The following is a 16,568-nucleotide window of genomic DNA, read 5'->3' on the forward strand; positions in this document are numbered from 1 at the left end:
ATAACCCTGCAAAGACCTTTTTGGGGGTCATGTAAGCCACAGCAAATGTTAATATTGTGGCTTTTTAAATGATTAATCATTATTTTTCTATTCTATTTGCATATTTGTTCATTCAATTTCCAAGCTATTCAGCCTCATGCGATTTGCAGGGATGCTGGAGCATATCCTAGCCAACTGCGGGCAGTAGGTTGGACACAACTTGAATTGTTAGCAAATCACAAGGCACAATGAGACAATCAACCAACACCATGGCATGGTGGGATGCGTATATAATGTATCTAGTGAACCCTCTAAATAATGCATTTTTTTACTGTAATACTATCTCATTTGCACTTCCCAGTCCAAACAGATTGGACTTCAATCGCAGTCAGTGGCAGCTGACGAGTTCAATGAGTACCCCATAAAAGGTTAAGCCTTTTTGAGCTTTCTCTATTGTCCGTAATGTCTCCTTAAAAAGGACGAGGAAGAAAAAAACGGGGGGAAAATTGGTCTTTTTCTGGAAAAAAAAATCGGAGATGACATTTTTCGTCCGTTTCTTCCAGCCCGACTCGCACGTTCCATGCGCAGCCTGTCATTAATTTTTTTACAAAGACAGCCCAATGAGGAAGTGGGAGGAGGCAGAGAATGAAGGGGGTGATAAAAGAGAGATAGAGAAAGAGAACGAGAGGGAGGGAGTGTGTGTGTGTGTGTGTGTGTGTACGTGGGATAAAGCAAGCTGGAGAAGGAGCGGCAGAGGGGGTGGGGATGGAAGGACCTGGATGGGGCTGAGGTATTCTCTCCCCGCGGATGCTCCCTTCATGACTTTTGCCGCGGGTTCTCCGCTCTCCACAAGCCCCCGAGCCCCGGCGCCAGTACCGGCGGCGGCGCCGCTCGGCCGGGGATGAGCCCGGGAGATGGCGGCGTGCGTTGGCACCCGGAGGGAGGAACACATCAGGCTTTCCCGGGCAAGCGGCAGCCTGCAGTGCTCGCTGGCTTGAGAGCCAGTCCTCTCATGTCCTCGTCTGGGCGCGCGCACGCGCGTTGCTGAGCGGTGGGCGCTGGTGTGTATGCGCTCACTTCTGCTTTCAAGCCTTGGTGGAGGAGCGTGGCTGGACGGCAAGGTAAGAGCCCCCCCGCCCAGCGTCTCCTCCTAACGACGACTTGATAGCGCCGTCAAGGAATGGCAATGAAAAGAAGCTTAATTGCAATTTTTGAAGGAAGGATAGCGAACACCTTTGGCGGGAGGACGAGCCGCGTTAGAATGCGGAGCAGCCGGGGCATGTTGATGGGGAAAAAGAGGGAGATGATTCCCATTGGTGATGGGCTGCATCAATTCAGAGATATGGCGTTAAGCCCCCTCTATTGTCTACGTGGGAAAATGCTTCCACGCCGTCCCGTCTTTAAGGTCATGCTTTGGAATACGGATGCTCTCGCGGAGAATACCGTGCCTACGGTAAAGATGTGTGGCGATGGCGTGCGCCTGATGTTTTTTTTTATCAGTACGTGAAATGTGCGGCAATACTATTTGGGTTGACGTGTTCCGTGTACGTCTACAGGACTAAAAAGGTAAGCCTTGCTTTACTTGATCTAGCTTCAGGAAGACTTGGGTCGACTCTCTGAAGGTGAGAAACGGACTTAAGTCTGTTCAATTAATCAGATTTTGGGGCATCGTAAAACTAAACCAAGTGCGCTAGGCATTGGAATACACAATCCTTCCATAAAAATTCCCTGTAATTTAAAAAGAAGATCACATAGTCCATAGTTTGCTTATTTTTTGGTTCTTTTTCATGTTGCAATTTTTGCAAGTAACCCCAGATTTGACAACTCAACAATGCATGTGCATACATTGTCCAATCATTGGACTAAACGAACTGGACGGTCAAATTTGGAAGTAAACAATCAAGGTGCTTCATCTTAACCGGAGTTCACTGGTTTGTATTTGTCCAGCCCAAAAGGTCCACACCACAAACTTTTCAGGTTTGGTCCGGATCAAACAGGGGTCAGTGTGAATATGCCTTAATTTGTCATTTCCACGTCTTGATAGATTTTTGTCTCTGAAACGTATAGTATTGTTGCCAGAGAATTTTGCAGAAAAACCTGCCACTTTGTTTGCATGTTGACTCCCATCCATCCATTTTCTGATTTGGGCCAGATGACTTTGGAAAACTGGACCAGTCAGCAGCCAATCACAAGGCGCAACCGTTTACGTTAACACCCATGGACAATATATTCACCTTCGATGAACCTAGCATACATGCATTGGAATGCGAGAGGAGGCTGGTACCCCACGAGAAAAGCCACCTCAGCACAGGGCGAACATGCAAGCGTTCGAAAGCCAAGATTCTCGTGTGCGGTCGATTGGTCGCCGGTCTTTCGGTCGCCATCTTTTGGTCGCGGTCTTTTGGTCGCCCGGACCGCGACAACGGGCGGCCACAAGACCGGCGACCAAAAGACTGGCGACCAAAAGGCCGGCGACAAAACAAGGTAAAACAACACTTCACTGAGCCGACGTGTGAGTGTATAAGAGTTTGTATGTATATGAGTTGTCCCTTTAAGAAGCTACATCAGTCAGGGTCTTAACAAGTTCTCCAACAAAAAACAATAAAAGTCCGGGAAATTTTGAGCTTTTCTTTAGCCTAATAATTAATAGGACATTAAGTATGACTAAATAGTAATTTGCAGTTTGTATTTAGGGAATTTGAGCAACGATAAATGGTAATGATCAATAACCTTCAGGGCGACCAAAAGACCGGTGACCAAAAGACCGGCGACCAATCGACCGTGTACCAAGATTCTGACCCTCAAAGGTCAGTTTCATTTTCATCGGAATTAACGTACCGGCTCCTCAATCATTTTCCGAAGGACACGGCGCAAACACAAAGCGCCATTTGCACCCTGAGGGGACCGATGGGAAATATTCGACGCCTCGCACCCGCGGGGATAACGGAACATACGGGCACTAAGTGCGACTGTCGCGCGCTTCCGTGAATTTCCGCTCGCTGTCACAAACGCCGGGGGTTTCGTTATATTATTTCTCGGCCCTGGGAGCGAGACGCGAGCATTAGTAGCTTAACCTAACCGGCAGCCATGAGACATCAAGCACTCAAGGATTAAAACAGGCAGTCCAAATTAGGACAGCGTGCTACGAGTCTCCTGACTGGGTCGAAAAAGCACCCGTGTTACTGCGGAAGGCGCCGATACGTACTGTACTTGTGTTTTCTCTCTTGGGCCCGGATTGAGAAATAGAAATCAAAGATTTCAAGAGCACATGCTGCGTGTTGCATCGATAAATTAGACTCAAGAGAAAAGATCGGAACTGGTATCGTTCGTGCTAGTCAAGAAGGGCGTTCGTTAGATGTCGTTTACATTTTCCCACACTGTGCTAACTGAATGAATAATGTGCTTATGTCTTACCTCTCATTTACTATGCCGTCCAGTATTTGTATCCAGAACTCCACGAACTTGATCTATCCAAAGTCCCATGGTCACCACAAGGGGGTGCTTTACTGAATTGGATGGATTGGAATTGAGCTGGAGTCCTCTTCTCTGTGAAATAAACTAAAAAAAAAGCACAAAACAAAGTTTGAATCACCATCAAAAAGTCCAAAAATTAGCCATAATGATTCATTTAGTGTTATTGCTATGGAGGACAGTGTTTTAGTTGTTGTTTCCCCCCCTAGAAATTCAATAGTTTTTATTGGAAAAATAGTGTTGTTGCTCCAACACAAACTCTATCGATTAAACTCAGAATGTTTTTTTCCTGTCTGACCAGCTTTGAGCGCATAGAAGGACGTAAATAGCCTATTCTGTTGTGCTGATTTGATGAAAATTTTGCTGAAGTGGGCTTTGACCAAGTGAAAAATGGTGTGTGGCCAAATAAGTATTGTTAAGAATGACATGGGAACCAAAACAGCAAAGCTTTAGTCGATGTTGTTGATTTCCGATTTGAACCTGTATAGTAAAACTTGCAGAATCATGTTCTTTAGGACTTACTTCCTCCTCTGACCCACTTCCAATTTCCTCTTCCAACTCATCGCACGATAAAGACAACGAGTCTCGACTACTGTTTTCCATTGAGTCATGTCGTTATGGATCTGCGTGAGCCTTGAGAATTGATTTTGAAATACTCTTACTAACACTCTATACTTAGTTACATCAGTGTGTAAAAAGTTACGACAGTAGGATTTTAAATATAAATGAACTTTAAAAGCCCTTTGCCCTGTTTTCAAACTGCACGTCGGTATTGACAGGAGTTAAAAAGATCGGGCGTAGCCAGCCGCGTTAAAAAGCGAAGAAAAAGACGAATCTGGACACTCAGATGTTGTGACAGCTGAAGGAGGAGAAGGATGAGCAAGCACAGAGGAGGAATGTAGCGAGCTGACATAAAGGAGGAGAATTAAACATGCTGAAAGAATGGAGCAGTCTGTGTCTTTACAAATCACCAACATGTCATGCTTTTCCGTCTCATTGAATCACACGATATAGCCTTTCCCCGCACATGCGCCGTAACTTCTCTTTTCTGGCAATTGGAGCACTTTCTACCCGCAAGTAAGCAAGCCTTGACTGAAAAGGGGATTTGAGGACAATTGCATCAAGTGTCTTCATGCATCATGCTGTCAATGGACAGATCACCCCGGTTAAGTTTGATGACAAAATGGACAAGTCCGTTGTGGCGTGGGGGACAAACGATGTTCGTGGACGCGCAACATTTAAGACTTTGAGTCAAGGGCTCCAACTTTACGAGGATAATTTGTGATCGTTCGACTGTTTTAGCATCTCGCAAGTCAGCAGTCGTTAAGTTATAACGAGAGTGATTAGTTGAGGGAAAAACTGAGAGGTTTGACCTTAAAACGATGAAATACATTTGGGATGAACCACAACAATATATGTCAGGGGTGTCAGACTCGGGTTGGTTCGCGGGGCGCTTTAACGTCAACTTGATTTCACGTGGGCCGGACCATTTTAGATATAATAATTAGATTATTTTTTTTATAAATGAATTAAAAGAACTGGATTAAAAGCCCTGAATATTCAGTTTTTTTATAGATGTAAAACAATGTTAATTTTAGCTTTTTTTCCGATATATTTAAATATATTTTTAGATTTTACAAAATGATTTTTGAACTAAAAACACAGAAAAAAAATGATAAAAAAATTACAATTATTGATTTAAAAGGGGGAAAATCAGGAAATTTAATATACACGTATACTCTTCATTTTAATTTGATCTTAAAACAGAAAGTCAGCACTCATGATTTACTTTCCCGGGCCACACAAAATGAAGCGGTGGGCCAGATTTGGCCCCCGGGCCACCACTTGATATATGTGAACAAAGCCTCAAAACCTACAAAAGACAGATGCCAGCATCCCCAAGAAAGAGCATAGATTCTCATATATTTTTTAGTTTCTGGTTTTTCATCTATAAAATATGTGTCCAGTTCCAGTGTGTCATCACTTTTGAGTCATGGTGCATTGCTGTAACTAATGTGACATTTAAAAAAAACACACACATACACACAACAACAAGCAACCAAATATATGTCAACATGAATAAGCTCAGGAAAATGTAGGCCATCTTGAGACTGATCTATTAAAAAAAGGAATGGGTAATATTACGTGATCATGTTTCACTGCCATTGACGACCATTAATGTCCAGTTAAATTGGACAAAATTTAAAGTATTCCTGGAACAGAAAAGACAAACTGTTTTTATCTTAGTAGTCTCCGTCTTGTGGCAAGCAGAACTGGCATGTGTATTTTGAATGAAATAATTTGCAATTTACGCCTTCGTCTTAACCTCCGCCATGCCCCCGTCTCGCAAGTTCCGCCCCCGTCTTCCATCTCGCAGGCTGCAGACAGATAGACTTGCTTTTTTTTTAATCTGGTCAAAGCGAGCGAGAAGAGAGATCTAGTAACGGGAAGTGAATGTCCAGGCATGTTTTTGGGATGTGGGAGGAAACCAGGGTACTTGGAGAAAACCCACCCAAGCCTGGGGAGAACATTGGATTGGATTGGATAACTTTATTCATCCCGTATTTGGGAAATTTCGTTATCACAGTAGCAAGAGGGTGAGGATGCAGAAATAGGAAAGTGTATATGTATGTGTGTGTATATATATATATATATATATATATATATATATATATATATATATATATATATATATCAGTGAGGACCCACCTGGGATCGAACCCTCGATGCAAGAACTAGTTCAAAGAAATGGATGGTATAACAAAGAATTTTAGCATATTAGCAATTTTTGCACACTATGTAGTCGTGGCAGTGTCATTTTCCACTGTCTTCTTCTATTGACAGTCCCTCCGTGTCCACAGAGGTGACTTCCAAGATAAAACAGTAGGCGTCAACTTTTATAATAAACGTCCGGTCACGTCCGGCGCTTGCGTTACTCGCAGATGCTATCAGCGTATGTTGGTTGGTGTGTGCCTTTCCCAACGCCATCTTTACCCTACTGATGACCAACAAAGTAAACAATGTGTGTCGACTTCATCTGTCATGATAAAATTCAAATCAGGACTCTAGATATACAGACAATGTTCATATTTTTGCGTTATTTTTTTTTAATTAAAAAAAATAACGTGGCACGCGACCAAAACAATTTTGACACCCAAAGCTCTCGCATCTGCACCGCAAAACCGCAAACGAGACGGTGACGCTATCCGCCCCACAACAAGGTTTTGTAATTTATTATAGCCGGATTATCTTTCGCCGGCACGTGCATTGACAAATACAAAAAAAAAGAGGATTACCTCATCTCTGCCAGTTCCCACCCTCACCTCGCGAGTTGACACGAATCGTGCACCAAATATAAACGCCGGCGCTGCAGGGGCTCCTAAATTAGATCGGCGACGAATTGCGGCGTGCTTGGGTATTAATTCCTCCGCGTCCTCACCTGCACGTGCACGCGAACACCTTCTTACGTGCACGTCCGCAAAAACAAAAGAGGCAGAAATCAGGGCAAATAGTACGAGTGGGAAAAATCGTTTATCGCGGCTCAGAGCAAATCCAATATCTCTTATCTCCCCATCCCCATTATGGCTCGGGGTGATTTGAACATGACAGTATGGAAAACAGGCCCTCGACTGCGTAGTGTCAGATGGCGGAAACATATAGATTGCCATTTTCTGTTTTATTGCATGTTGATTGAAGGTCAATGCTCATGGTGGGAACTTTTTTTCCCAACTTGATTTATTTGTGCAGCGTATCATCCAAATCAGGGGTGTCCAATCATTTTTTGTCACTGATTATGTAATAGTTACGAATTCATTCGAAGGGCCAACTCAGCTACCATAATTAATCGAATACTGAAATGAAAGCTTTTCTAATAGATCATTTATCGAAGGTTAAATTTGCCCAAATATTTAATTGATTTATTTACATAGTAAAATAAAAGGGGGAAAAGTTTCGCCAATGTCCATTTTATTCGCTTTTTGACATTTCAGAATTTTGGAAATAAATATTTTTGGAGCATAAATATTCAGTTTTTTAGATTCCAAAAAATTATATAAATATTTCTAGGTTTGTTCTTAGAAAGGGAAAAGATAAAATATTATTAAATTGTATTAAATACTTCTTTTAATCATTAGTTTTTTTTAATTTAAGAAACAAAAGACAGCAAATCTATTTGATATACAGAAATACATATATTTTTTGTTCACGTTAAAACATAAAAGTGGAAAACAGGAATTATTCTTTCTCGATTAGAATACAAATTGGTAAAAAATGTAAATAGCAGTTTGCCCCCCTCCCATTGAAAACGTTTAATTTGGAATCACATTGAATAATAAATAAAGGATAAAGGATATGTTCTATACACTTTTAAGTGAAGTGCTAAAGTACTCGACAATGCACTTGTCCTATTTACGTTGCTCTCATCCGGCTATTGCTGACATAGTGAGACTGTAACAGTTTGCGGTTTCTCCCATGAGCAAATATTGATCGATCTGTTTGTAAAAGGATACATGGGCATTATCTCCAAATGTTGGCTCAGCCAGTGTCAACATCTGCATGTTGCGCAGCAGATAGAGGCTTTACGTTCACAACTTTAAAGCATTTAAAGCAAATTTAACATTTCAAATTTAAACCAGGATTTCTTTTTGTATTTTTGTTTTGGTTCCAATGTCATTCTAACCATCTAAAACCGGTATAATTTACTGCAGTTTAGCCCCAAAATATACCAATCCATTGCCCACGGGTCAGCATTTGTGACTCTGAATTTATGGCCAACAGTCAAAGGGGATTAAACGGTTCTGTGCTTTTTTGGGGATTATTTTAAAAAGAAAAGGACTAAGCAAAATCCAGTCTATCGAATTCAATAAAGTATTGCTTGATTGCCATCTTGGCTAAAGTCCTTAACACTATCATATTCTTAACAGGCAGAATTTAAGACCTTCTCAGCACTACCATGTGTACATAGGGAGAGCAAACAGTCCTTTTCTTATGCATCACTTAGCATATGAGCCTCATGATTGAATTATCCTTGGAGGTGACATGTCCCCTCAAACTGAGAAGCCCCTCATCCTGCTATAATCCGCCCTTTTTTCCACAAGGAGGACTCCGTTGATTCGACCAGCGCAATCACGTTTTACCCCGCATGGCATCGTGCTGGTAAAAAGAGTTGAGGCACTTATTAAGATAATTTCTTCACGCCGTAGAGCAGTTCTTGATTTTGGCCTCGAAGAGGACGCTCTTCAAATATTTATATACGATTTGGTACACAGAATAGTAGATCTGAATGCCTTTTGAATGATATCATAACAAGAAAATGCTTTGCAAAAGAAAAACACATGCAAATTGGCCCCAAACACGAAGCCCTATTGCCCACAACACAAATGCAAATAGCCACAACACTAATGCGAATAACCACAACACGAACCCAGATTACCCATAAAACAAATGCAAACGGACTACCACAGAAGTAGACGTCAAAATACAAAACAACGACATTCTATGCCCTTTGTTTAGAAATGTCAGAAGTTTTATGGCAACAAAATGGTCAAAAACTTTGGAATTTAGTTGTAAGTTTTTACTGCTAGATCACGTGTCAAAGTGGCGGCCTGGGGGCCAAATTTGGCCCACCACATCATTTTGTGTGGCCCGGGAAAGTAAATCACTTTCTGTTTTAGGATCAAATTAAAATGAAGAGTATAGATGTATATTAAATTTCCTGATTTTCCACCTTTTAAATCAATAATTGTAATTTTTTAATCCATTTTTTCTGTGTTTTTAGTTCAAAAATCATTTTGTAAAATCTAAAAATATATAACAAAAGCTAAAATAAACATTGTTTTAGATCTATCAAAACTGAATATTCAGGGCTTTTAATCCAGTTCTTTTAACCCATTTATATAAAAAAAAAAAATCTAAATATTATATCTAAAAAGGTCCGACCCACGTGAAATCAAGTTGACGTTAAAGCGGCCCGCGAATGACTAGCTCCATCTAGTGTTAAAGCTAAGAAGCTCAATGCAGTCTGTACTTAAGCTTCTTGTGCGGCCCATATTCAATGATATTTTCATCATCTGCTGCGGGCCAATAAAACTGGGCTGTGGGTTGGAGTTTGGAGACCCCTGACCTAACACGTGGCCGTGTGTTGGGGGATTAAAGGCGACCCTCAATGCAATCGTGGGCGTATTAATCGGGCCAGGATATTAAAGGGTTATAATGGGGTTGTGAAGGATATCCCGCCATAGACGCCATGTTGGCGTGCGTGAGCTGGTGTCTGTGTGCCCATTTCATTTGAGCATTTGAGCGCTAATGCGGCACAAGCCTGTGGGCTCACGCCAGCCCAGCGACACGCTCATCAGCAAAAGGGCACAGAGAATGAATAAGCCTTAATTGACCGCACATCCTTCATTACACATCTGCTTACAAATGCTTCCATTCTCCTCCGTGACCTTCTTAAAACTTAGTAGTTGCCAAATTGGAAAATTCCCAGCCACATAACATGAAAGCAGTTTTTTTTTGTATTTGACTTTGCCTGCTTTTAAGCCCTTACTGTATATCACAACATTTGGTCACTGCTTTTACAGGCGACCAATGAAAACGTGTCTCTACAGGGATATTTGGACACAGTCAACCTGCCTTCCTCGCAGACGTGAGGATGTTTCGCAAGAAGAAAAAGAAGAGGCCGGAGATATCGGCGCCCAAAAACTTTGAGCATCGCGTCCACACGTCCTTCGACTCCAAGCGAGGCTGCTTCATTGGCCTGCCAACGCAATGGCACAGCCTAATAGAGAACTTGCGCAGACCCCGGCCCGTGGTGGACCCTTCCAGGATCACGGAAGTGGAGCTGAGGCCCAAGAAGGTACGCCGCACCCACCATCCTATCCTGTTCCTCACTTGAACCAATGAATCACTCAGCCAACGCCTTTGGATTGCAAGTGTCAGCTAATGCAAACATTTCCTCTCAACGGCTGCCACTTAAGACGCCAAGCGTCCGATCCATTTGAAGTGAGAGGGTCGCATGAATGAATAATGAATAATTTGAATTAACAGCACAATCGGGAAAAGAGCCACATGAATTCCTGCTATTTTTCAATGAGTTTAACATTGCTAGATGTCCGATTCATTTGAAGTGGGAGGGTTTGGCAGCAAATAAACTAACGCATGTTCATTCACCCCTCTGAGTCAAAATAAATTGGACGTCTAGCCCCTTCAATGGCAGCTAAGTTATTGTGCCAAACATAATATAGTGCTCCAGCCTACATGGGATCTAATTGAACGAATGAGATTGACATTCCTGTTCTATTGTACCCTTTTCTGTTCCATTCTTTTCTTCTTCCCGTCTGTTATACCTGAAAAGGTGATTCTTTTCAAGGTGAGACGTCATCCAATTTCACCCCGTGTGTCTCCACGGTCCAATCCCCAAAAGAGGCTTCTGCCTGTCGTGAACTGAGCTCCACTTCCCCCTCGCAGTGACTAATGAGACGCAAGACGCTCCGTATTAGTGTTGCAACGGCAAAACATTTCGCGCCGTCTCGTTTTCTTGCCCGAGCAGGCTCGTCTGCGTCGTCTCGACATGCCTTCTTTCCCGATCGTAGCGTCAAAAGTCCTCTGACTGCGTTTTATGTCTTCTTTCTAGTGTCTTGTCGGAAGCCTCCGGGGGGGATTAGGTTTGAGTCTTGACAATGTTGTCCTTTACAGTTTCCGAGGTCTAAATTTAGCTGGGCTTTCAACCACGATGATGTAAACCTCCTTCTTCTTTGGAGTGTCAAAGCATACTCTACTTTGGTTCCTCTCCTCTTTCTTCAGACCATCGTGCGTGGGAGCATGATCGGCCATGGCGACTACATCACGGCCGCCATCCACGACATGAGCCGCCTGTCGGTGACCAGCTCCAACTCTTTGCGGAAGAGCAGCCCCTCGGCCAGGAAGAGGGCCCAGTCTCTGGGAAGGCTGGGCGAGGTCAACGAGGGCGAGGCCTACCAGTACGAAGGCCTGGTTGGAGACGACGGAGACGACGAGGACGCGGCTGGCGTCGACTGGCGAGATCGAGCCAGGCACATCCACAGCGAGTCCAACACGCCCTACTTGGCCATGAAAAAGAGCATCACCTTGCAGCCCAATGGGATATTACCAAAAGCCGCTTCCACCTATGAGGTTGGCGGCGGCCCGCTGGAGGGACTATCGCAAATGGGCCAGAACCAGAACTTTATGGTGCCCGGTCACGGTCAGGAAAGAGTCATATGGAAGAGAGACTTCCAGCTTCCCAGAGGGATGCCGCCAAATCAAATCCCTGTGGCGTGTTTCTATAGCCCAGCTATGAATCTGCAGCAGCACCAAGATCAGGGGGTCTCCCCTGCAGAATTTCGCCCCGGTGTACCGATGTACACGCACCCCCAGAACAGCCCAGGGAGGCCTTTCTCCTCCTATGATTTAAAAGTAAGCCTGACACACTACACACGATTAACAGTGCCCACAACATGATTGCAACAAGACCTGCACAATTACTAACATACAAAATACTAGCAATATTCAGAGTTATTTAAGTCATCTGTTGAAAAATCTCCCATTTTTAATATCACACATATACATACATATTGCAACCCCCCCAAAAATCGCAATATTCTTCCAAAATCGTTCAGTTCTAATTGCAATGTAATTGCAACCTAAATGCAATCCCACCCACGGAAAAAAAGTTTTTACAGATAATCTCTGACCAGACTAGATATTATACCCCTAAATTCTATAGTTATACCCTGAAAACTGTGAGGCAGATGTACTAATGAATTATGAAAAATGGCACATCATCATTTCTATTATTATTGTTGTATCACTGGCCTACTAATCATTGGCGATGGCGCAACCACGACAAAGAAATACAGTGCCACATGTCGTGTTAGAAATATATAATTCAATATAAAAAAATGCAGAGAAAGATAAAAAGTGGAGTTAATCCTTGTTTAATCCTTTGCCGTTGTCACGAAATAAACCTAAAAAGCCTTTGGTGGTGCTTTCAGGTATGGTGTTGGTTTAGATAATGGCAGCTCATGTGTTTTTTTATTTTTTTTAATGTGATTTAATAGACAAATTTCACCAAGTAGACCTCAGGGGCCTGCAACTTTCGAGGTTCCAATTCACATGCATAATTTAAATTTCACCAGGGATCATGTTCGCTGGCTTGTTAGCCGGTGGAACGTCAACGTAAACAAGGCTGTACGTATATTGATTTGCTTTACATTAGTAAGTGTGTTTACAGTTTGCTATCAAAGATAATTGCAGTTATTTTTGAATCAGAATAACTCGGGTGGCACGGTTCATATGGGGTGGTCGCTAAGTGTAGAATGACGAAGAGGGGGCCATTTGTCGTGACTGACTTTGTCTAACCCTGTTCAGACGGATTCAGCAGCGAGGTACCACTCTGGCTTCCTGCCCACCGGCACCAGCAGCCCCCTGGTGAGCGGCATCAGACCTCAACGGACCGTCCGATCCTCAGCCAGCTACACTTTAGGACTGTCTCCCAACATGGGTCTAAGACTTAACGGACCAGAACCTTTCCTAAAGCACTCCGGTTGCCCCAATCCTCCGTACCCTCGACAGGACAGCCCTTCCCAACCTCGACCTTCTCCCACGGGCTCTCTCGCAACCAGCCCCCCCGGGACATGCTCGCCCGCCTTCAGGCCCCCTCACCCTTCGCCTCGACCGCCGCCCGACCCGCCCAAGGTCACCCACGAACAGTTCAAGGCCGCCCTGCAGATGGTGGTGGATAAAGGCGATCCGCGGTCTTACCTGGAAAACTTTGTGAAGATCGGGGAGGGTTCGACGGGGGTGGTGTGCATCGCCAATGAGAAGCACAGTGGTCGGCAGGTGGCGGTGAAGATGATGGATCTGCGGAGGCAGCAGAGGAGGGAGTTGCTCTTTAACGAGGTAACGTGTCATTCAAAAGGATTCAATTGGGTTCCAATATTTGATAACCAATTCAAAACAAGCCTTAGATTTCAACTACTCTACCCAGAGTACAATACTTTGCCCCTCATGAAATATATGACATTGCGCTAGAGCACATGTGTCAAAGTGGCGGCCCGGGGGCCAAATCTGGCCCGCCGCATCATTTTGTGTGGCCCGGGAAAGTAAATCATGAGTGCTGACTTTCTGTTTTAGGATCAAATTAAAATGAAGAGTATAGATGTATATTAAATTTCCTGATTTTCCCTCTTTTAAATCAATAATTGTAATTTTTTAATCATTTTTTTCTGTGTTTTTAGTTCAAAAATCATTTTGTAAAATCTAAAAATATATCTAAAAAAGCTAAAATATACATTGTTTTAGATCTATTAAAAAACTGAATATTCAGGGCTTTTAATCCATTTATAAAAAAAATCTAAATATTATATCTAAAATGGTCCGGCCCAAGTTGAGGTTAAAGCGGCCCGCGAACCAACCCGAGTCTGACACCCTTGCGCTAGAGCATTTTAAAGAACCCGTGGTTATGAGCCATTTAATAGTCCAAAGTTTGCACCCTTTTAAAGGTCCCCAAATTTTGTGCTATGCCCACGACTGTCACATATTTTTCCACTCTACAGGAAGTGACATTTAGTTCTCCTCATTCCCAGGTGGTGATTATGAGGGACTACCAACACAGAAACGTGGTGGAGATGTATAAATCTGCCCTTGTGGAGGAGGAATTGTGGGTAATCATGGAGTACCTGCAAGGTGGAGCTCTCACCAACATTGTGTCTGAAACCAGGTAGGATTTCATTGTGTTCTTAAGAGGTAGAGATCTTTTCTAGAAACCCCCTACCCCCTCAACTCAGAGTTCTACCACAAGGAGGCAGTGTGGCAATGATTAGAAGTTGTTCATTGCTTATGGTGGTTCAAAGACACACAAAGGTTGTCATTGAGGTCTCCTTGCACGTTTAAAGCTTGCATAGGAACGCACACAATCGGATTTTAAATGTGTACTCTGACACATGACATAAATTATACAAAAGCAAATAATCATTTTATATAAATTTGTTTCAATATGTTAAAATGGGGCAGTTTGCAGTATGCTGTTACAATATTTGGGAAGGTATAATACATGCGCAAATGAAACTTTTATTTTTTTCCAGACTTCATTATAAATCCTTTACATATCTTTCCACAGAAGAAATGAGTATACCTTAATGTAAATGTATTTACATATGTACCTATTCTTGTCTCTCATTTATACACAGGGTTTATACCTATGCTTTGACATATTTATAGGGAAATAAAGTTACAAGGCCTTTCTAATAAAATATAAAGTGAGCCAAAAATAGCCTTTTTAAAATGCATTAAGTATCTTGATATTAGGGAGTGTATTTCAAGCAATCACAATCATTAATCAATGTTCTTTTTTTATAGATGGATAGATAGGAATGTAATAAAATGCTCAAGCTCTTCAATATGTCAATTTGTATCACACACACTATTTTGTCATGTCTGAAAAGGATGGCATTTTAATCCCACTCTCTCTCCAATACACAAAGACAACCACTGATAATCATCCTGATGCATTTTGCCTTCTGGCAAATCTCGTCAAATACCAGACTAGCACGCGAGGGATGTATATACACGTAAAAAAAGTGCTGTCATATGCCAGTGTTGAATGAACCAACTGCTCCTCGTCATTTTCTTTTATACACGGGGAGTCATCATTTTTAAACTCTTGTGCGCCAAATTTGCTGATATAATTGCTATGCGGCTGCCAAACGACAAAATCTCTCTCGCTCTCTCTCTCTCTCTCTCTCTGTCTGTTCGTTCATTTTTCTGTCGTTGACATTCCAGGCTGAGTGAAGAACAGATTGCCACAGTATGCGAAGCCGTTTTGCAAGCCTTGGCTTACCTCCACTCGCAGGGAGTCATTCATAGAGACATCAAGAGTGACTCAATCCTACTCACATTGGACGGAAGAGTAAGCTATCTTTCATCTTTCTCCTCATTTCTTTCTATTGTGTCACTTCCCGTCTCTAAATGTACCCGCTGTCCTTCCCCAGGTCAAACTGTCCGACTTTGGCTTCTGTGCTCAGATCAGTAAGGATATCCCCAAGAGAAAGTCGCTGGTCGGAACTCCTTATTGGATGGCCCCGGAGGTCATTTCCAAATCGCCCTACGGCACCGAGGTGAGGAAACGCACGTCGAATGGCGTCTCTGTGGCACAGCCAACGTGTACAATCTGGCGCCAGGTGGACGTGTGGTCCATGGGGGTCATGGTCGTGGAGATGGTGGACGGAGAGCCGCCGTACTTCAGTGAAACGCCAGTGGCGGCTATGAAAAGACTGAGAGACGAGCCGGCTCCTACCGTGAGAAATGTCAGCCAGGTATCTACAGAAGCTGGTGTCAATTTGGAGGGCGGGGCCAAATATTTGGGGAATATTCATACCATCATTTTACTTTTCAATTTAAAAAATAGAAGAAAAAAAAATACATAAATGACTAACAAAGATCTGTTTCCCTTCCCTCTCCATTGTAGGTGTCCCCTGTTCTTAAGGACTTTCTGGACCGGATGCTGACCCGGGGCCCCCTGGAGCGAGCCAGTGCCACCGACCTGCTGGAGCACCCCTTCTTGCTACAGAGCGGTTCACCTCAGTGCCTGGTCCCTCTAGTGGAGCAGTACCGCAAGCGCATGTCCCGATGCTGACCCCAAGCTGAGGCCGAGTTCCAGAAAGCCACGTCAAGTCCGATCGTTTCTCTCGTGCGGACCGAGTGCGGCGCTTCCGTCCTCCTCCGTGCCCGCCCGACACGGACTACGCCGCGAGAGCGACAACGGCGAGGAGGGCAAATTGGGTGTGAGACGCGCCGTGAAGAAGCACTTTAGGAGTGAGCTCCAGGCGGCATGCGCTCACTCCTTTCTTAACTCAGTCACAACACTGATTGCTTTCCTGTGACATTCTCTGTGCGTCGACACACGCAAAATGGTGCATATCGACTCAATGTTCCACATGACTATGGAAAGGTTATGTGCTACTGCTAAGGAAAAGCTATGGTGGCTGAGAAGTGCCAGGTGAAGAGCATAGTACAAACGCTTTGCAAAAACAACAGCACAAATGCCAAGGGGCCAGAGCGCTAATGCAAATAACCACAACACAAACCCCAGTTACCAAAACATG

At 43.4% G+C, this 16,568-nt stretch overlaps 2 protein-coding genes across 3 annotated transcripts in view; one reads left to right on the forward strand and one right to left on the reverse strand.

Annotated features, from left to right (window-relative positions):
* Positions 1-16,568, reverse strand: part of plcb2 (phospholipase C, beta 2) — a 45,743-nt gene that overhangs the window by 4,144 nt on the left and 25,031 nt on the right. Inside the window, exons 33-34 of the mRNA XM_077620430.1 lie at positions 13,228-13,326; positions 3,394-3,537 (exon numbers count right to left, since the gene is read on the reverse strand). The gene's annotated coding sequence lies outside the window, so the exon portion shown is untranslated. The remainder of the gene's footprint in view (positions 1-3,393; positions 3,538-13,227; positions 13,327-16,568) is intronic.
* pak6 (p21 (RAC1) activated kinase 6) lies at positions 701-16,548 on the forward strand. 2 transcript variants are annotated; one of them, XM_077620410.1, is made up of 9 exons: positions 701-1,100; positions 10,029-10,303; positions 11,251-11,880; positions 12,835-13,365; positions 14,052-14,185; positions 15,247-15,373; positions 15,456-15,581; positions 15,645-15,779; positions 15,932-16,548. In XM_077620410.1, the coding sequence occupies exons 2-9, from the start codon at positions 10,100-10,102 to the stop codon at positions 16,097-16,099; spliced, it is 2,055 nt and encodes a 684-aa protein (XP_077476536.1). In that variant the 5' UTR covers positions 701-1,100; positions 10,029-10,099; the 3' UTR covers positions 16,100-16,548. The 2 variants fall into 2 exon arrangements, with proteins under 2 accessions (XP_077476536.1, XP_077476537.1); XM_077620411.1 differs by having other exon boundaries at positions 10,056-10,303.

Source organism: Stigmatopora argus, chromosome 15 (genome assembly GCF_051989625.1).
Source record: "Stigmatopora argus isolate UIUO_Sarg chromosome 15, RoL_Sarg_1.0, whole genome shotgun sequence".
Taxonomy (NCBI): Eukaryota; Metazoa; Chordata; class Actinopteri; order Syngnathiformes; family Syngnathidae; genus Stigmatopora; species Stigmatopora argus.

Bases quoted from the DNA above. Each gene is read 5' to 3' on its own strand.
- pak6 (XM_077620410.1), top strand. From the start codon at position 10,100: ATGTTTCGCAAGAAGAAAAAGAAGAGGCCGGAGATATCGGCGCCCAAA. The intron at 13,366-14,051 runs GTAACGTGTCAT...CCTCATTCCCAG, and splicing joins GGGAGTTGCTCTTTAACGAG to GTGGTGATTATGAGGGACTA. The intron at 15,582-15,644 runs GTGAGGAAACGC...ATCTGGCGCCAG, and splicing joins AATCGCCCTACGGCACCGAG to GTGGACGTGTGGTCCATGGG.